A 22095-nucleotide genomic window follows, 5' to 3' on the forward strand; every position below is an offset into this window, starting at 1 on the left:
TGGCCGAAGTGGCCGAGCGGTTCTAGGCTCTTCAGTCTGGAGCCTCGCGACCGCTACAGTCGCAAGTTCGAATCCTGCCTCGGGCATGGATGTGTGTGATGTCCTTAGGTTTGTTAGGTTTAAGTAGTTCTAAGTTCTAGGGGACTGACGACCTCATAAGTTAAGTCCCATAGTGCTCAGAGCCATTTGAACCATTTTTAATGCGCATAAGATGCTTTGTCAGTCTAATGAAAATGTCATTTTGCATGTGTACTAGGTGAACCAGAACTTCACCGACAATATATCGCAGGTTGTCCAGGGATATTTTCCGCATTTTCAGACTATTTTGGTGTGATGGTGGTCTCCAGTGGGTGGTTATAGTGTACTTACATTTCGCTTGTTTTCTTGCCGCTTGTACCGGTACTGCATTGAAAATATCTGCACAATAGTGACACTGCTGGCGATATGCGCTGTTTATCTTGTTTGGAGACAACATTATTCTATTCACCCATAGTACTTACTGTTGACAACAGTAAGGCCTACTTTACCCTTGATCCTCAAGCTTGCATTCAGTATTTCTCGGTGCAATCTCGGCTTGGTTTTTCCAGCAGAGTTAGTACGTTAACAGTAATACACAACGATATGGATAGATTCACCCTTGAAGAATCGGCCGATATGCATCTCGTCTTTGGGTTGACTGAACACAATGGAAAAACGACAACACGGTGACACGCACACCTGTTCCCGTAGCGAGGGCAACCCCTTAACAGCAGTTTTACATCTCTACGTAGGCACCCACGAATAACATCATCCTTGAGTGTTATTACGCCCTCGTGGTTGCATAATTTATCCTTTTTCACTCTTGTGAAGGTATTTTCTACATCTACATCTACATCTACATCCATACTCCGCAAGCCACCTGACGGTGTGTGGCGGAGGGTACCTTGAGTACCTCTATCGGTTCTCCCTTCTATTCCAGTCTCTTATTGTTCGTGGAAAGAAGGATTGTCTGTATGCCTCTGTGTGGGCTCTAATCTCTCTGATTTTATCCTCATGGTCTCTTCGCGAGATATACGTAGGAGGGAGCAATATACTGCTTGACTCTTCGGTGAAGGTATGTTCTCGAAACTTTGACAAAAGCCCGTACCGAGCTACTGAGCGTCTCTCCTGCAGAGTCTTCCACTGGAGTTTATCTATCATCTCCGTAACGCTTTCGCGATTACTAAATGATCCTGTAACGAAGCGCGCTGCTCTCCGTTGGATCTTCTCTATATCTTCTATCAACCCTATCTGGTACGGATCCCACACTGCTGAGCAGTATTCAAGCAGTGGGCGAACAAGCGTACTGTAACGTACTTCCTTTGTTTTCGGATTGCATTTCCTTAGGATTCTTCCAATGAATCTCAGTCTGGCATCTGCTTTACCGACGATCAACATTATATGATCATTCCATTTTAAATCACTCCTAATGCGTACTCCCAGATAATTTATGGTATTAACTGCTTCCAGTTGCTGACCTGCTATTTTGTAGCTAAATGATAAAGGATCTGTTTCGCAGAAACAGAGATGATTCTAGTAATAAAGCCTGTTAATTCAAAATTAAATTATTACTTCGTAACGTGCCATCGGAGACCACAGGCCTTTATACCAAAATTCTCAGAAAATATCCCTGAACAAGCTCTGCAATTTTTCTGGTTCATCCTGTATAGGTAATGTGATTTTTACTTTCTCTCTTCTCCCATTCCTAGCGCTAAGTGTTCGCGTCCTCTATATGTGACGCAGAACATGAAAACAGGTTTCTTTATAACAATAATTCTGCATCTACATCCATAGTGTGCAAAACACTGTGAATTGTATGACAGTGGAAGCTTCACAATGTACTAGTTATTAAGGTTTCTTCTTGTTCCATTCATGTGTGGAGTGGGAATGATTAATTGCGCTGTAATTGGTCTAAGCTGTCCTACAGGACCGATACTTAGCGTATTGTAGCATATTCGCAGGCTCGTAATTTAAAGCTGGTTCCTGAAATTTACTAATTAGGCTTTCTCCGGATAGTTTGCCTCCATCTTCAAGCGTCTGCCAGTTCAGTTTTATCAGCATCTCCGTCACAATCACCCACTGGTCTTGAACCGTGATTTATTTTCAAAGAATATTCGTAAGAATTTATTTTATTTACTAGCGATTCATCAAGAGCATTAACACATTTAATCACATTATGTGAGCGTGGAAGTAGTTGCCAGGGAGTAACTGGTGAAATCATATGCAAATTCCTTCTTAACAAATGGTAATTTTTTTCCTTTTTAACAAATGGTTTTTTTTTTTGCTCTAATCAAGTTAACCTAATCTGCAACGCAGCCACCTTTCGCTGCAACTCAACCACTTCCTCACGATCAGCCTCGTTTATTACAACAACTTGTTCTAGATCAGAGACCGGTTAAACACGTGCACCAAATGTGCGCGTAAGCTAGCTAACTGCTTGCGACTCGGTTGATCAATGCAAAATCAGTCTAAATGTTGTTGAAACTCACCGACCTCTCCTGCCATCACTGCCATGGCTGTCGGAAAGGAACCAATAACTTCCGGTGAAATTTGGACCGGTTTGACCAAGATATCTTTTAAGTCCGCAAGCAGCTCAGGAACGGTGCCTTGTTTGTTTATATTACGAATACGCAACACATATAAGAGTTGACTGCGGTGCAACAGGCCTAATCCTGGACATTCTCTGGCACCATGCAGCTAAACAGTCACTTGGCCAAAGCGAAATATTACAAAAATGGTTCAAATGCCTTTGAGCACTATGGAACTTAACTTCTGAGGTCATCACTCCCCTAGAACGTAGAACTGCTTAAACCTGACTAACCTAAGGACGTCACACAGATCCATGCCCGAGGCAGGATTCGAACCTACGACCGTCGCGGTCCCGCGTTTCCAGACTGTAGCGCCTAGAACCGCTCGGCCATTCTGGCCGGCAGTAACTGATGGAATTTTAGTTGAACTTATTTTATAATTTTGTAATATTTCGCTTTGGCCAAGTGCATGTTTCCGGTTGTCATGGCGCCAGAGAATGTCCAGGATTCGGCCTGTTGCGCAAAAATCAACTGTTATATGAGTTGCGTATTCGTAATATAAACAAACAAGGCACTGTTCCTGAGTTGCGTGCAGACTTAAAAGATGGGCCGGCCGCGGTGGCCGTGCGGTTCTGGCGCTGCAGTCCGGAACCGCGGGACCGCTACGGTCGCAGGTTCGAATCCTGCCTCGGGCATGGGTGTGTGTGATGTCCTTAGGTTAGTTAGGTTTAAGTAGTTCTAAGTTCTAGGGGACTTATGACCTAAGATGTTGAGTCCCATAGTGCTCAGAGCCATTTGAACCATTTTTAGAGTTAAAAGATGCCTCGCTCAATCCGGTCCAAATTTCACAGGGAGTTATTGGTTCCTTTCCGACAGCCATGGCAGTGGCGGCGTGAGAGGTCGGTGAGTTTCAACAACATTTAGACTGGTTTTGCATTGGTCAACCGAGTCGCAAGCAGTTAGCTAGCTTACGTGCACATTTGGTGCACGTGTTTAACCGGTCTCTGATCTAGAACAACTTTCTGTAAACGAGGCTGATCGTAAGGAAGTGGTTGAGTTGCAGCGAAAGATGGCTGCGTTGCAGATTAGGTTAACTGTGTTAGAGTCTAGCTCCGAAGAATCTAGTGGGCACTGGTAATCCGTTTAGACATTAGCTTCTGGTCTTGTCAGCTTCGAATAGTCCCTTCAACCTTGGTCATCTTGTGAGGCTTCGCTCGGTGCCTTCTACTGTGTAGGGATGTCGGATAGCCTGCGGCATGTTTCCTGTGCGTTGTTGAAGTCCGAGCGGGTATCTCGCTATTTTCGTTGCTTGCTTAGCAATGGCTGTCAATTGGTCGTCTTGCTGGACTCAGGTCGGTCTCTTCCCGGGGCAGGGATGTCGAGTAGCCAGAGGGCGTATTTCCTCTGCAGGGGTGGATCCGACCGAGTGTTTCGCTTGCGGATTCTCGGCCACTGTCTTGTCCCTTTTTGGAAGCTGCTAGTTAGTTTATTTCGGCATACCATCCCCGGGTTCTAGTTTGAGGGCCGGAGGTTGAGCCGTGGTAAAAATTGCTGTTTTGAAGAGCGCACCGCAGCGCGTAGTGTGAAGCAGTCGCCCTCCGTTTCTGGCGGTGGCGCCGCTGTGGCAGTCGCAGCTTTGGTGTCTCCCTCTGGTGGGAAAGGGGAAAGGTTGCCTGTTCACGTGCATTTAAGGGGCGCTATGAGTTCGCCAGTTGGTCAGTCGGAGACAGTCTGGGGTCAGTCTCTCGTCCCCAGCTAACTGGTCTGTCCCTCGTCCGCATTTGATAGGCAGTTAGTGTCTGTCTGTCGTTCGAAGCTGCCTCTGCCATGTTTGTCGGATTCGGTGTGCTAACGAATTTATTGCCTGGAGCGTAACGGCCTAATCCCTGAAATATGTTTTGATCTTGCCTATCACCTTGAGAGGCAGTATCTGTGTACTGCAGCGCATGTTAACCTGTTTGGCCAACCTTGTATTATTTTATATAAGATCGCATTACATGGGCTTTTATTTAAATAGTCATTTTTGTATATAGGGTTGCCACCCTTCACCGTAAGACTTTCTCAGAAGTTAAAATCAAGTTGCACCTTCGGTGGTAAAGTTAATACTTTAATTTTTAGTGTTTTGTATTATTTCCATCCCTCCTACGGGGGTGCATAGTTTGTGTGCTTGTGTAAATTGTTAAAGCTTTTAGTTTAAAGTAATCTGGTGTGTTGCAGATTTGCACCAGTGTAGTCTCTCAGAGGATGTTGTTAGCGGTCGTAACTACGGCCGTGTCAAAAGAGTGCGGCAAGGTATTCTGCCAGAAAGCTCATACAGTCAAAAACTTGAATGAGATTTTTTTTTTTTTCGCAGGAGAGCCTCTGTAAAGTTTGGAAGGTAGGAGACAAGATACTGGCAGAAGTAAAGCTGTGAGTACCGGGCGTGAATCGTGCTTCGGTAGCTCAGATGGTAGAGCGCTTGCCCGCGAAAGGCAAAGGTCCCGAGTTCGAGTCTCGGTCGGGCACACAGTTTTAATCTGCCAGGAAGTTTCATATCAGCGCACACTCCGCTGCAGAGTGAAAATCTCATTCTGGAAACATCCCCCAGGCTGTGGCTAAGCCATGTCTCCGCTATATCCTTTCTTTCAGGAGTGCTAGTTCTGCAAGGTTCGCAGGAGAGCTTCTGTAAAGTTTGGAAGGTAGGAGACAAGATACTGGCAGAAGTAAAGCTGTGAGTACCGGGCGTGAGTCGTGCTTCGGTAGCTCAGATGGTAGAGCGCTTGCCCGCGAAAGGCAAAGGTCCCGAGTTCGAGTCTCGGTCGGGCACACAGTTTTAATCTGCCAGGAAGTTTCATATCAGCGCACACTCCGCTGCAGAGTGAAAATCTCATTATGGAAACATCCCCCAGGCTGTGGCTAAGCCATGTCTCCGCTATATCCTTTCTTTCAGGATTGCTAGTTCTGTAAGGTTCGCAGGAGAGCTTCTGTAAAGTTTGGAAGGTAGGAGACAAGATACTGGCAGAATTAAAGCTGTGAGTACCGGGCGTGAGTCGTGCTTCGGTAGCTCAGATGGTAGAGCGCTTGCCCGCGAAAGGCAAAGGTCCCGAGTTCGAGTCTCGGTCGGGCACACAGTTTTAATCTGCCAGGAAGTTTCAGTCAAAAACTTGTTTGTTTCCTGTCTCTGAATAAATTGTAACTTGATATTTGGAGGGTACTTTCTGATTATAATTTTAAATGTGTTTCTTTTAAAAAATGCTTTTAGGCACCATTAAAGTGAATAAATTACCATTTGTTAAAAGCAATTTGGTTATGATTTCATCAGTTACCCCCTGGCAACTACTTCCACGCTTACATAGTGTGATTAAATGTGTTAATGTTCTTGATGAATCGCTAGGAAGTAAATTGAATTCTTAAGAATATTCTTTGAAAATAAATCACGGTTCATTACTGGTCCGCTGCCAGCCGCTTCAACGGACACAGGAAGGCGCGCCGATCTCCCGTCTTTCCCGGTCCGCACCAACCGACTAACTGCCCGCTGCTCCGTCCGCGACTGCTGCTCCGTCGCGACTGCACTGCTGGTGCGTCTCCCACTCACTTGCAGACAAACGACGGCGGAAATACTGGCTCGGACCCAACCATGCAGAGGAAACACGCCCACTGGCAAAACGACATTCCTGCACCAGGAAAGGACCGAGCCAAGCTCCACGAGATGGTAACTGAAGGGACCCAGAAGCGCTCGGAGAACCTGATTACACCACGGCGTCGCAGCTCGCACCGGCCAGACTGATGTCGTGGGTTGACTCCTGTTACTCTCCTGTCGACCGCGAAGTCACTACCCCTCGCTATACGGCGCGGCCCACTGGACTCACGTGGCGACTTCACACGCTCATGACGGACAAGTTATCTTGTGTCTCAGTGCGCGACCGACCAACCGATCGATGCAACCACCAATGACCATTGCCTGAGCAAACTCGAGCAGACTGGCGGCCTAACGCGCAGACTCAGATGCAGGAACTAAGCCCCGACCGGGCGACCACTCGCTGAGTTCTCATACTGACGGAGTGGAAAGACTCATTTTACCGGCTTTAAAGGTTGATTCGAACGACAGACATACTAGCACTCCGAACGACAGACAGACACTAAATGCCTAACAAATGCGGACGGAGACTGGCCCAGACTGACTCACTGGCGAACTCATAGCGCCCCTTAAATGCACGTGAACAGACAACCTTTCCCCTCTCCCACCAGAGGGAGACACCGAAGCTACGATTGCCACACCGGCGCCACCGCGCGACTGCTTCACACTACGCGCTGCGGCGCGTTCTTCAAAACAGCATTTTTTACCACGGCTCAAGAATAACAAACCTGTGTGTTACCTCTCTCTTCTTTGCTGAATATCCCCTGTTAGTCCTATTTGATATGGGTCCCACACACTTGGCCAATATTCAAAGATGAGTCGCACGAATGTTTTCTGTTCAGTCTCCTTCGTATACTGATTGCATTTCCTTATTATCCTAAAAATGAATCAAGTAGGCCTCTGCTTTACCTATGACTGATCCTACATCTACATCTACATATATACTCCGCTAGGCACCAGGCGGTGTGTGGCGGAGGACACAACTCGCGCCAAAGTCATATTTCCCCGCCTCTGTTCCACTCGCGGATCGCGCGAGGGAAAAACCACTGTCTGAACGCCTCAGTACGAGCTCTAATTTCCCTTATTTTTAAATGGTGATCATTGCGCGATTTGAAAGTTGGTGGTAATAATATATGCTCTACATCCTCGGTGAAGATCGGATTTCGGAATTTAGTGAGCAGCCCCTTCCGTTTAGCGCATCGTCTACCTGGAAGTGTGTCCCACTTCAAACTTTCTATGAGATTTGAGACGCTCTCGCGATGGCTAAATGTACGTCACGAATCTTGTCGCTCCTCTTTGTACCTTCTCAATCTCTTGAATAAGACGCGACTGGTAAGGGTCCCATACAGACGAACAATATTTCATATACCAGTCGTATGAGGTTGTATGAGTTGACCGATTCTAATTGCGACCCGTTGCTAGGTAAGTAGGTATCTAAAAACATGTCTGTGTTAGAATGTAAAGCTGTGTCAAAATTTCAAAGCATTCGGAGATACACGACCTTGAACAAACGAACATTTACATTTTTATTCATATAGATTGACTCTGAAACTATTTTCCTCGAATGGGATCTGCAATTTCGACGTCACTTTACTAAAATCTTCACGATAAATTTGGTTGTACGTCGAAAAGAATTTATGTAACTACAACCCAGCTGCGCACATATGACTAAGGGAGAGGCCGTATTTGGACATCTCGTTAATAACTGTGCTGTTAGGTATCAAAGGAAACACACTAGAAAAACTTTTGAACGCTGTAGACGCACAATGATCCCTTTAATTGTTATGCCTCCTTCTTACAGCTAGAGATCAACATGTTCAATTTGTCTAACGAAAATACAAATGTTATCACCTACAATTCGACAACAGTGCGGAACATCACTTACCGCCATTAAGCAGTCGTCGTCGCGGTGTCAGGTACGTTCTCGAAAAGGACTGCTTTGTCTGGGGAGATATAGTGTTGCCAGAGACGACAGATGATTGGTGATGGGTTACCGTAGTCAATGTCAGCTGCTATCATCCAGTCGCGTAGGTGCCACCTGCGCTCGCATCGACTCGCTTCATTGATGTTTCGATGTTACGAGAAGATGACTCTGCAATGGCGTAAGTGATAGTCGAACCAGCCATCACTGGTCACTAACATTGTAGGTTTCTTAATAGAAACGTCACAATCGACTATGAGAAACTCTGTGCGCTTATTAACACACAAACGCAGCAAACGAACGAGCAAGACAGAAACAGAAAATTGCAGTCGGTTAATCTTGTAAACTTTGCACGTTCACTAGGTTCTGCTATTCAACTGTGTCACACTCGAATCTGATGCTAAACATATTGAAGTTTTGCAAAATACTTCGGAGCTCTCGTTAGCCGTTGCCATTGTCATTACTAATCTTATTCTGTTGAAGTGTAGTGTTAAATGTAGGACTGATATATATATATATATATATATATATATATATATATATATATATATATATATATATACTGTGTTATAAGGAATACACTGCGGTGACAGAAGTCAAAAAGTCATGGGATAGTGATATGCGTACACAGCCCTACATGTGGCGGGGCTGTCATTAGCCGGCTGCTGTGGTCGAGCAGTTCTAGGTCCTTCAGTCCGGAACCGCGCTGCTGCTCCAGTCGCAGGTTCGAATCCTGTCTCGGGCATGGATGTGTGTGATGTCCTCCGGTTAGTTAGGTTTAAATACACTCCTGGAAATTGAAATAAGAACACCGTGAATTCATTGTCCCAGGAAGGGGAAACTTTATTGACACATTCCTGGGGTCAGATACATCAGATGATCACACTGACAGAACCACAGGCACATAGACACAGGCAACAGAGCATGCACAATGTCGGCACTAGTACAGTGTATATCCACCTTTCGCAGCAATGCAGGCTGCTATTCTCCCATGGAGACGATCGTAGAGATGCTGGATATAGTCCTGTGGAACGGCTTGCCATGCCATTTCCACCTGGCGCCTCAGTTGGACCAGCGTTCGTGCTGGACGTGCAGACCGCGTGAGACGACGCTTCATCCAGTCCCAAACATGCTCAATGGGGGACAGATCCGGAGATCTTGCTGGCCAGGGTAGTTGACTTACACCTTCTAGAGCACGTTGGGTGGCACGGGATACATGCGGACGCGCATTGTCCTGTTGGAACAGCAAGTTCCCTTGCCGGTCTAGGAATGGTACAACGATGGGTTCGATGACGGTTTGGATGTACCGTGCACTATTCAGTGTCCCCTCGACCATCACCAGTGGTGTACGGCCAGTGTAGGAGATCGCTCCCCACACCATGATGCCGGGTGTTGGCCCTGTGTGCCTCGGTCGTATGCAGTGCTGATTATGGCGCTCACTTGCACGGCGCCAAACACGCATACGACCATCATTGGCACCAAGGCAGAAGCGACTCTCATCGCTGAAGACGACACGTCTCCATTCGTCCCTCCATTCACGCCTGTCGCGACACCACTGGAGGTGGGCTGCACGATGTTGGGGCGTGAGCGGAAGACGGCCTAACGGTGTGCGGGACCGTAGCCCAGCTTCATGGAGACGGTTGCGAATGGTCCTCGCCGATACCCCAGGAGCAACAGTGTCCCTAATTTGCTGGGAAGTGGCGGTGCGGTCCCCTACGGCACTGCGTAGGGTCCTACGGTCTTGGCGTGCATCCGTGCGTCGCTGCGGTCCGGTCCCAGGTCGACGGGCACGTGCACCTTCCGCCGACCACTGGCGACAACATCGATGTACTGTGGAGACCTCACGCCCCACGTATTGAGCAATTCGGCGGTACGTCCACCCGGCCTCCCGCATGCCCACTATACGCCCTCGCTCAAAGTCCGTCAACTGCACATACGGTTCACGTCCACGCTATCGCGGCATGCTACCAGTGTTAAAGACTGCGATGGAGCTCCGTATGCCACGGCAAACTGGCTGATACTGACGGCGGCGGTGCACAAATGCTGCGCAGCTAGCGCCATTCGACGGCCAACACCGCGGATCCTGGTGTGTCCGCTGTGCCGTGCGTGTGATCATTGCTTGTACAGCCCTCTCGCAGTGTCCGGAGCTAGTATGGTGGGTCTGACACACCGGTGTCAATGTGTTCTTTTTTCCATTTCCAGGAGTGTAGTTCTAAGTCTAGGGGACTGATGACCTCAGATGTTAAGTCCCATAGTGCTTAGAGCCATTTGATCCATTTTTTGAGCTGTCATTTGTACTCAGGTAATTTATGTGAAAAGCTTCCCGACGTGGTTATTGACGCACGATGGGATATACAATGGGAATTAAGACCTGTTAACGCGGAATTGTACTTGGAGCCAGAAGCATGGCACAGGGAATTCCATATTCCGAGATCCACAGTCTCCAGAATGTGCCGAGAATACCAAATTTTTGGCAATACCTCTCACCACGGGCAACGCAGTGGTCGATGACCTTCACTTAACGACCTAGAGGGTTTTGCGTGGAATTATCAGTGCTAACAGACAAGCAACACTGCGTGTAATGACAGCAGATATCAATGTGGGGCGTAAGGCGAACGTATCGGTTAGGAGAGCGCGGCAAAATCTGGCGTTAATGGGATATGGCAACAGACGACCGACGCGAGTGAGTTTGCTAACAGCATGACACAGCCTGCAGCGCCTTTCCTGGGCTGGTGACTGCTTTGGTGGACCCAAGACGACTAGAAAACCGTAGACTCGTCAGATATGTCCCGATTTCTTTTGGTAATAGCTGATGGTAGGATCGAGTGTGGCTCAGACCCCCCGAGGCCATGGACCCAAGTTGTTAAAGGCACTGCGCCAACTGGTGGTGTTTCCATAAAGGTGTAGGCTGTGTTTATATGCAATATACTGGATCCTCTGAACCAACTGCACCGATCATTAACTGGAAATGGTTATGTTCGGCTACTTGGAGACCATGTGTAGCTATTCTTGGGCTTCATATTCCCAAACAATGCACCGTGTCACAATTGTATATGAAGATAGTAACTGTCTTCGAAAGAACAGATACCATTGATGACCGTGCAACTTCTCTGGAATAAATGATAATGAATTGAAAACCTCAGCTGCAGACAGGTGTTGTTGATATATCTCGGTCGGGGCACACATTTTCAGCAGTCCCCATTGAGGTATATCAACAACACCTGTCTGCAGCTGAGGGTTTCAGTTAATTATCATTTATTCTAGAGAAGTTGCACGGTCATCAGTGGTATCTGTTCTTTCGAGTACAGTTACTATTTTCATGTATACTTAAAGGCTACCCGGCCATTGACCTTCGTCTGTGCGAATGCGCACAGGTTGCCCGAACTCTTACGGGAATCGTCACCGTAGTTGGCGCGAGTAATGAGTGGATGGGGAAATATCTATTAGGAACATTACGTATGTAGATTGTGGACAGTTGGGCATGTGGGTCTCACGGGAGGCGTGCAAGGTTTAAGTCCCTGCAGTCGCGCTTCATCTGTGTCCTCGGTGACTCAGATGGATAGAGCGTCTGCCATGTAAGCAGGAGATCCCGGGTTCGCGTCCTGGTCGGCGCACACATTTTCAGCTGTCCCCATTGAGGTATATCAACAACACCTGTCTGCAACTGAGGGTTTCAATTAATTATCATTTAGGTCACAATTGCTCGCTATTGATTTGCAGAACATTCTCGACAGTTCGAGCGAATGATTTGGCCACTCAACGAACATCTATGGAACGTGATCGAAAGTTCAGTTCATACACAAAACCCTGCACTGGCAACCCTTTCGCAATTATGGACGGCTATAGAGGCAGCGTGGCTCCATATTTCTGCAACGGACTTCCAACGATTTATTTAGTCCATGTCCGCCCCAATAGCTGAGTGATCAACGTGACGGATTGCCGTCCTACGGGCCCAGGTTCGATTTCTGGATGGGTCGGAGTTTTCTCCGCTCAGGGACTGGGAGTTGTGTTGTCTTCATCATCATATCATCCCCATCCGGCGCCCATGTCGCCCAATGTGGCGTCGAATGTTATAAGACCTGCACCAAGGCGGCCGGACCTGCCCCGTAAGGGGCCTCCCGGCCAACGACGCCAAACGCTCATTTCCATTGTGTCCATGTCACGCCTAGTTGCTGCACTACGCCGGAAAAAAGAGTTCCGACACGGTGTTAGGAGGTATTCTACGACTTTTGTCACCACAAGGTATAACAGGCAACAGAGATCGACTCACAGGATACCAACGTTTTCACTTGCTAAAGAAATTAGCTTTAACACTTTTTATGGCACCAACTTATGTTTACCTCTTACGTGAAGTTTCTCTGTTGCAGGCATGGCGAACAAGGTGGTGTTCAAAGTGGCGACGGAGGAGGAGATAGCAGTTGTCCGACAGCGAATTGGGACGACAGAGGACGACATCCGGCAAGCGATGTCGAATTTACGCAGCTGGCTCGAGGCGCAACCGCACCTGCCGCACGTCATGGGTCAGTCAAGGACGACAACGTCTTACCATATCTGGTTCCGATCGAAGAATCCCCTTTTTGTGGGTCTTGTATTTAACTGATCTTTGCATGGTTTCATAAACTATGCCTTAGTTTATACGACAGATTTCCATTACTTTATTTTAATACTCCAATGATTGCATCCTGCATTTTAGTACAACAAAAAGGAAGTACCGTTTGCGTTTCTTCCCGCAATGGCTCTACAATAGCAGTTCGGCGGATGTGCTTTAGTTGCTTTGAGTGAATTGTATTGCTTCCTATAGATCTACTCTCTCTGTCTGTATAATAGGCCCTGCGTGTAATATATATATTTTTTTAAGTTTTTACATGCTTTGATTGATTACATAGTTGTGCCCTAGCATAGTAATAGTATTATTATTATTATTATAGTAATAGTAGAAATGTAAAAAAATAGTCATACTGAACGGTTCAAAATCAAAAACAAGAACAGAGTCACAGTAGAAAACGTCTGGGAAAAATCTGGAAAACGGGCTGTTGAAAGTCACAAGAACAACATAATTATCATGGTGGGGGATTTCAGTCGCCAAAAAGTCATTCCATCTTAAAACAATGACAACACCCTTCAAAAACTACCTAGAAAGCAAAAAAAACATGGATATCATCTAACTCCAATTAGGAAGAGTTTCAAATCGTTTATTTCGCCATCTCCAGATACAATTTTCAATAAATCAACATCGTCAGAGCTAAGTAAGGAATGGATGTTGATTCAGCTCACTATCCAGCTGAGATACACATCAAATTTTTTTCCAAAATACAAAATCATTAAATAATCAGGCATGGCTAAGAAATTTAATTACGAAACTTTGAAGGCAAATGAGTAAATTTTCAAAGGAAGTGCATATTGTCTCCAACAACTTTACAGAGGCAATTAAGGACATTGCATTTGGAACAGCTCAACTGAACAAGCAAAGAAAGCTCAGATGGTGAAACAGTAAGTGTGAAAAAGTATTTAGACAAAAAAGAAAGCTTGGAACAACTGACATAGAAGGAAAACATGAAACAGTTGGAAAGTGTATCGGTTTGAGAAGAAGCGAGCAACCTACGTTTCTTCCTTGTCCTTTTTTGTCTCTTCCAATCAACTTTCGTTATCTGTCTTTGTTTTTTCGAAGAATGTGTGGATCTTCTTTGTTAACCTGTCGTCATTGTTACTAGGTGTCCATAGAGTGGGCATGTCTTTTCCTGATGTCACCTATTACTTTAGAAAAGAATCAGTATAGTGTCCTATTTGGTTTCGAACTCCAGTTTGCCGTCTTTGATCTAGCTTTGCCTTACCTAAAAATTTCCGCAGTATTCTTCTTTCTGTTTTCTCAGATCTTCTAATACCGCTTTGCAGCCAGATAAAAGTAGTGTTTCCGAACTACAGAGGACTTCTGGCTTTACAACTGCGTTCAGCAGAGACTCACTCGCCAGACGCAATAGACAGAACAACTCTGGAAATAGCTAAACAAACTCTTATAAATGCAGTATCTGAAATTAAACTTCTTGCAACAACGTCTAGTCCGTTCCACATTGTATCCGGAATCACCCAGGGAGATGGTCTGTCTCCAAGCTTATTATACAACTTTTGTTAGTGAGCAATACTTTGAAGAGAAGAAATTTAACTATAGAAGAACACTTAAAATATACTAGAAGAGACTATTACAAAGCATTCAAAATGTTGTGTTCTGTGAAGCTACGGTTTTCGTCCAGTTGGATCCCAAGGTATCATGTGACTGCTTGTCTGGTGATGGAGGTGTTTCCCAATTTAACTGCAGAGTTACTAGATAATGAAAACTGATCTTCAAGGAATACGTAAGTGATTTCCAGTTGGGCTATGGTGAACGTGTTGTTTACACACCATCGCTGCATGTGGGAAGCGACCCCATTCGCCATTTCTTCCAGTTCGGCTCTAGAGCACCTCGAAACCACAGTCAAAACACCATCAGCCTGCGCCACCACATTGACTTGGTCATCTTGTTCCAACTGGCACAGCAAGAGATCGATTGCTAATTCCCAAAATCGACTCCTGTTGGCAGCCTTTAGTAGATTTTTTTATTTGTTCTGTGTGCCGGCTGACCATTCCACAGATCTACAGTAATCGATGAAGCCGGCAGGTCGCGACTCCGGGCAAACAACGCGGGACACTGTATTATCAAATGTTCTCACGAACTCAATAAATATTTCATTTGTGTATTTTTTGTTCCCTGCATCTATTATTTCTGTCACCTTGTTAAATGCATCTTCAATACTTCTCCTTTCCTAAAGCCAAACTGGCACAGATTAAGTACGTGAAGATCCCTATACGAGTGTAACCTGTCAGAGGACCCCTTCCGCGCGCCTTAGCAATTTTTTAATCAAATAGATTTGTCTACTGCTTCTATGATTAGATGGATCTTTGTCCGCAAACTTTTTTATTGTACAGCTTTTGCTAATTTCTAGATGGCAGGCATCCTACCCAATGTTAAAAAATCGTTCAGAAGTTTGGTTAAGAATAGAAAAATTAGTACTATTATTTGCGAGAACTTCAGCGTAATATTACCTGGTCCTGGAGATTTAAAGTTTTAATTTCTTTGTGGCTAGGGCTATCTTTTCCTCAGCGAACGGTTTAGTTATGAAAGTACGAGGGTGTTCTGAAAAGTAATACCTCCAAATTTCGTACCTGAAAACTCTTAAAGCTTTTTAAATAAAACAAACGTCATTAATGTTCTACATCTTTATTCTCCATAAGTACAAATGTGTAGACCTTTTCCGCTATGACAGTGCTTGATAAACAGCGTGCTGTAGTCAATTTCGAATTCGAACAGTTCGTCCACACGTGGAGCACCCCCTCCTCCACCACGACAACGCCAGACCACACAAGACATCTGCATAACCAAACACCTTGGGTTCAGTGTCATCGATAATCCTGATACCGTACCGAACTGGACCCATCCGATTTTCTTGTTTCCGAACCTTAAAGAATGCCTTCGAGGACTTCACTTTGATACTGATGAAGGATGCAGGAAGAGGTGAGGTTGTGGCTCCGTCAACAGAGTCAAACATCCGCAGTGACGGTATCAACAAACTGGTCTCTCTTTTGGAGAAATGTGTCCGTCGCCAGGGGGTTGGGAAATAATTGTGTAGACTTGAAGAATGAAGATTCATAAAGTAATAACATTTGTTGTATTTTTAAAAAAGTGTAAGGGTGTTCATATAAAGACTTCTAAGACATTACTTATCATCACGCCCTGATATTAGGGTACTGATTGTGGAGCGCATATCTATGTTGCCTGCGGAGTCGGTTGTATCTTGATCGTCGTCTCAGAGGAGTTGGCCAAGCAGTTAGTCTGTTGTCTCGATTCATGGGTCGTCTATCCATCTCCAGTTCAGTTTGCATTGTGGGTAGAATGACAGGAGGTTTGGTTTGCTGCCAGTATTTTGTACGGTTTACCCCATACATCGGTCTTTGGCTGGTTTCTCAGTTAGCTTTATCACTCGGACAATTTGTGCCGATCAAGTAGTTCTTTGTTTTGGGACTTAAAATTTCTGTATAGTCGAAGTCGGGCTGCTTTGATGGCTGCAGTGGGGGACCTCTGATGGTCCCTTCGTCTAGCACACCGTGTAATGCCCGTCATCTCGGGTGACCGCGGCATCTTCTTTAATAACGTGATGGCAGTTTTGGGGGAACACGGTGCAACAAAACCTAAATTTCATTGACATCAGCATTGTGCCAGGCCTAGAAATTTTCTCCTTTCCTTCTGTTGTTCGCATCATTTTATAAACAAGAAAGTGGCAGTCGTTGACCGCCCATGGATATTTGCCTTAAAGTAGGCAAATCTAAATGATCGGAAGGCCAACCAAACTGACGGTTGCCCAAATTTGTGGCCACCCTGAAGGTGCAGAAGGCTTTTCACCCATTCGAAGCGAACCAGCAATGCGCTCAACAGAATGTACGCCGAGCTGTAGATCATCTATTTTCTTCTTGTAGAGAGTGAAGATACCGCTTCAGATGTGTTTTTGTTTTTCAGTGCTTAGAACAAGATCAGGTTCGGGCTATTACATACCCATCGTTAGATGCGATACTGAAAGTAAACAACAGATCGAAGTTAATAGTAATTTTAACATGCACGACTACACATGAGAAAACAAAAAGAAGTGGCACGTAACATTTTAGGAAACGGCTGTGGGGATAGGTGTGGTAAAACATAAGTTAGTGCCAAAGCGACACATGACGATACAACGGGCGACTATCTGGGTAAAGAAGTATCGAACTAACAAAAGGACACATCGTGCTGTGACCCGAGCGCCGCGTTGGAGAGCATAGGGTGCGGAGTACCATCAGCTAGCGCAGAGCGTGGAATAACATACAGGAAGGCCGAAGCAAACTGGTAAGTGGAATGGAAAAGTACTGCCATCTGTTAACAGGAAGAATTACGTGGGATCATCTAGTCTGGCCGTTCACAATTTGAATGCAAAAGGGAAAAACCATTGCAAAAGAGTTGCAAAGTAAAGGAACATACTGATACAGGGGCAGTACAGAACCATAGTAGAAGAGCTCCTAACTGGGAGCCGGGAAATTAAAACTTTTACATAAAACAGTAAAACTAAATGAAATTTTTCCCCTTCCCAAATATTAATTTAGTGCGGTCCTATAAGCTGACATGGAATAACGTGCCATAGTCATTAGCTAAAAGAACATACACGGAAGCCAGTTATCAAAATAAAACGTCATACTACTAAACAAAAAGGATGGCAGCTAAACATTAAAGTCCTGACCATCAAAAATCCCTATACCCATTAACAGCTGGTAGTAGTAGGAATAAAGGGACACATTCAAAATAGGAGCAATACAGCAAACTGCTTTCCAGAAGCTGGCAACTCTACATGGCTTACTTGCGATAAGACATGGGACAATTAAATTTTACATCACGTATGAAAGGCAAATTTTAATTTGGTGAGGACAAACATAATGATGCACAACAACAAGCCGTAGTCACACGTTAAAAAACTGGAAACATGTACACTTCTATTAAAAGAAGACATTTTACCCCTATACAAGACAGAAACTTGGTGGACCTTGAAGTTCTCACTATGAAAAATAGGCTGCTGCTTAAGCGAAATTCATTCATTCAAAATGCACGACGGATTATTATCTCTAAAATATTTAAGACAGGGCCCTTATGTAGAATACGTAAAATGATACAGTCGTTGTTTGTATATGGGATGGAACGATAATGGCCTTTCAGATGAATGGCGAGGGAAGATTTAGAACTGCCAATGTCTTGATGCTCTGTGAACCATATGCTAAAGAAACGGCCAGTTTGGCCTACGTATTCTTTTTAACTCGGTCAGTCGTTTCACCATTGGTTTGGTGGCCCTTAATTGGTTGCCGGCTCTGTTAGTTCTACTACAGTTCTGTATTACCCTTGTCTCAGTACGTTCCTTTATCACTTACAATGTACTCTGTTTTGTTCCTAAGTGATCTTTATTTCCGTACTCCTGAATTTTTCTGAACATTTTTGCACTTCTTCCTTTCGTCGATCAACAGAAGAATTTCTTCTGTTGCTCATAGTTTATTCGCAGCTGCCTTCCTTGTACCTATGTTTTTCTTTCCGACTTCCAGTGACTGCCCTTTTTAGATATGTCCCTTCCTCTTTAGCTGAACTGCCTATTGAGCTATTCATTACCTCAATATATATATAGGGTGAGTCACCTAATATTACCGCTGGATGTATTTCGTAAACCACATCAAATACTGACGAATCGATTCCACAGACCGAACGTGAGGAGAGGGCCTAGTGTAATTGGTTAATACAAACCATAAAAAAATGCACGGAAGTACGTTTTTTAACACAAACCTACGTTTTTTTAAATGGAACCCCGTTAGTTTTGTTAGCAGATCTGAACATATAAACAAATACGTAATCAGTTCCATTTGTTGCATTGTAAAATGTTAATTACATCCATAGCTTTTTTTTTTTTTTTTTTTTTGTCAACAGTCTACTGACTGGTTTGATGCGGCCCGCCACGATTTCCTTTCCTGTGCTAACCTCTTCATCTGAGAGTAGCACTTGCAACCTACGTCCTCAATTATTTGCTTGACGTATTCCAATCTCTGTCTTCCTCTACAGTTTTTGCCCTCTACAGCTCCCTATAGTACCATGGAAGTCATTCCCTCATGTCTTAGCAGATGTCCTATCATCTTGTCCTTTCTCCTTATCAGTGTTTTCCACATGTTCCTTTCCTCTCCGATTCTGCGTAGAACCTCCTCATTCCTTACCTTATCAGTCCACATAATTTTCAAAATGGTTCAAATGGCTCTGAGGACTATGGGACTTAACTTCTGAGGTCATTAGTCCCCTAGAACTTAGAACTAATTAAACCTAACTAACCTAAGGACATCACAAACATCCATGCCCGAGGCAGGATTCGAACCTGCGACCGTAGCGGTCTTGCAGTTCCAGACTGCAGCGCCTTTAACCGCACGGCCACTTCGGCCGGCCATAATTTTCAACATTCGTCTATAGCACCACATCTCAAATGCTTCGATTCTCTTCTGTTCCGGTTTTCCCACAGTCCATGTTTCACTACCATACAATGCTGTATCCCAGACGTACATCCTCAGAAATTTCTTCCTCAAATTAAGGCCGGTATTTGATATTAGTAGACTTCTCTTGGCCAGAAATGCCTTTTTTGCCATAGCGAGTCTGCTTTTGATGTCCTCCTTGCTCCGTCCGTCATTGGTTATTTTACTGCCTAGGTAGCAGAATTCCTTAACTTCGTTGACTTCGTGACCATCAATCCTGATGTTAAGTTTCTCGCTGTTCTCATTTCTACTACTTCTCATTACCTTCGTCTTTCTCCGATTTACTCTCAAACCATATTGTGTACTCATTAGACTGTTCATTCCGTTCAGCAGATCATTTAATTCTTCTTCACTTTCACTCAGGATAGCAATGTCATCAGCGAATTTTATTTCCATCATTGCTTCCTCGATGTACAGATTGAAGAGTAGGGGCGAAAGGCTACAGCCTTGTCTTACACCCTTCTTAATACGAGCACTTCGTTCTTGATCGTCCACTCTTATTATTCCCTCTTGGTTGTTGTACATATTGTATATGACCCGTCTCTCCCTATAGCTTACCCCAACTTTTTTCAGAATCTCGAACAGCTTGCACCGTTTTAAATTGTCGAACGCTTTTTCCAGGTCGACAAATCCTATGAAAGTGTCTTGATTTTTCTTTAGCCTTGCTTCCATTATTAGCCGTAACGTCAGAATTCCCTCTCTCGTCCGTTTACTTTTCCTAAAGCCAAACTGATCGTCACCTAGCCACCTAGCGCATTCTCAATTTTCTTTCCCATTCTTCTGTACATTATTCTTGTAAGCAGCTTCGATGCATGAGCTGTTAAGCTGGTTGTGCGATAATTCTCGCACTTGTCAGCTCTTGCCGTCTTCGGAATTGCGTGGATGATGCTTTTCCGAAAGTCAGATGGTATATCGCCAGACTCATATATTCTACACACCAAAGTGAATAGTCGTTTTGTTGCCACTTCCCCCAATGATTTTAGAAATTCTGATGGAATGTTATCTATCCCTTCTGCCTTATTTGACCGTAAGTCCTCCAAAGCTCTTTTAAATTCCGATTCTAATATTGGATCCCCTACCTCTTCTAAATCGACTCCTGTTTCTTCTTCTATCACATCAGACAAATCTTCACCCTCATAGAGGCTTTCAATGTATTCTTTCCACCTATCTGCTCTCTCCTCTGCAGAGAGATATTGTAACCTAAAGTTGACGCTTGAGTACCACTCCTCCGCTATTCGATCGTGTGTACCGGAGAGCACCGAATTACGTAGGGATCCAAAGGGAACGGTGATGGACCTTAGGTACAGAAGAGACTGGAGCAGCACATTACGTCCACATGCTAACACCTTTTTATTGGTCTTTTTCACTGACGCACATGTACATTACCATGGGGGGTGAGGTACACGTACACACTTGGTTTCCGTTTTCAATTACGGAGTGGAATAGAGTGTGTCCCGACATGTCAGGCCAATAGATGTTCAATGTGGTGGCCATCATTTGCAATCTATAGCGTAATGAATGTCGTACACGCCGCAGTACATCTGGTGTAATGTCGCCGCAGGCTGCCACAATACGCTGTTTCATATGCTCTGGGGTTGTAGGCACATCACGGTACACATTCTCCTTTAACGTACCCCACAGAAAGAAGTCCAGAGGTGTAAGATCAGGAGAACGGGCTGGCCAATTTATGCGTCCTCCACGTCCTATGAAACGCCCGTCGAACATCCTGTCAAGGGTCAGCCTAGTGTTAATTGCGGAATGTGCAGGTGTACCGTCATGCTGATACCACATACGTCGACGCGTTTCCAGTGGAACATTTTCGAGCAACTTTGGCAGATCATTCTGTAGAAACGCGATGTGTGTTGCAGCTGTTTGGGCCCATGCAATGAAGTGAGGACCAATGAGGTGGTCGCCAATGATTCCGCACCGTACATTTACAGTCCACGGTCGCTGTCGTTCTACCTGTCTGAGCCAGCGAGGATTGTCCACGGACCAGTAATGCATGTTCCGTAGATTCACTGCCCCGTGGTTTGTGAAACCCGCTTCATCGGTAAACAGGTAGTACTGCAACGCATTCTCTGTTAATGCCCATTGACAGAATTGCACTCGATGATTAAAGTCATCACCATGTAATTGCTGATGTAGCGACACATGAAACTGGTGAAAGCGGTGACGATGCAGTATGCGCATGACACTACTTAGTCCACCGGCTCTCGCAATGTCCAGTGTACTCATGTGTGGGTTCATGGCAACAGCAGCTAACACACGAACTGCACCCGCTTCTCCTGTGACGGGCCTGCTACGGACCCGTTTGCGTGCTACGACCATACCTGTTGCATACAGTTGGCGGTAGATGTTTTGCAATGTACGGCACGTTGGATGCTCTCTGTCCGGGTAACGTTCTGCATACACCCTTCAGGCTTCAGCTGCATTTCGTCGACACTCGCCATAGATGAGTATCATCTCCGCCTTTTCAGAGTTCGAATACACCATGGTCACAGTTCCTACAACACTACACTATCAAAATGGTTCAAATGGCTCTGAGCACTATGGGACTCAACTTCTGAGGTCATTAGTCCCCTAGAACTTAGAACTAGTTAAACCTAAGGACATCACAAACATCCATGCCCGAGGCAGGATTCGAACCTGCGACCGTAGCGGTCCTGCGGTTCCAGACTGCTGCGCCTTTAACCGCACGGCCACTTCGGCCGGCCTACACTATCACAGACGTCTGGAAACACGGTGTACTACAGTTGGTCTGCGTGCGGAGACGAATGCAGATTAACAATAGCAGCAAGCGCTACATGCGGACACTGCGACAGCTAGACCAAACCACAACAGTGCACTACAGCCACACTCGTAAACACGGTCGTCATCGTAAACATGTCCCTGCAGATGCTGCTCACCGA

General features: G+C 45.2%; 1 protein-coding gene across 1 annotated transcript in view; it reads left to right on the forward strand.

Annotated features, from left to right (window-relative positions):
• The first annotated feature begins 12452 nt into the window (after nt 1–12452).
• The window catches only part of LOC126481913 (retinol-binding protein pinta-like), an 81737-nt gene continuing 72094 nt past the window's right edge, over nt 12453–22095 (forward strand). The window contains exon 1 of the mRNA XM_050105872.1: nt 12453–12603. Coding sequence (XP_049961829.1) covers nt 12453–12603 — 151 coding nt within the window. The remainder of the gene's footprint in view (nt 12604–22095) is intronic.

The sequence above is a fragment of the Schistocerca serialis genome, chromosome 5, assembly GCF_023864345.2.
Source record: "Schistocerca serialis cubense isolate TAMUIC-IGC-003099 chromosome 5, iqSchSeri2.2, whole genome shotgun sequence".
Lineage (NCBI taxonomy): Eukaryota > Metazoa > Arthropoda > Insecta > Orthoptera > Acrididae > Schistocerca > Schistocerca serialis.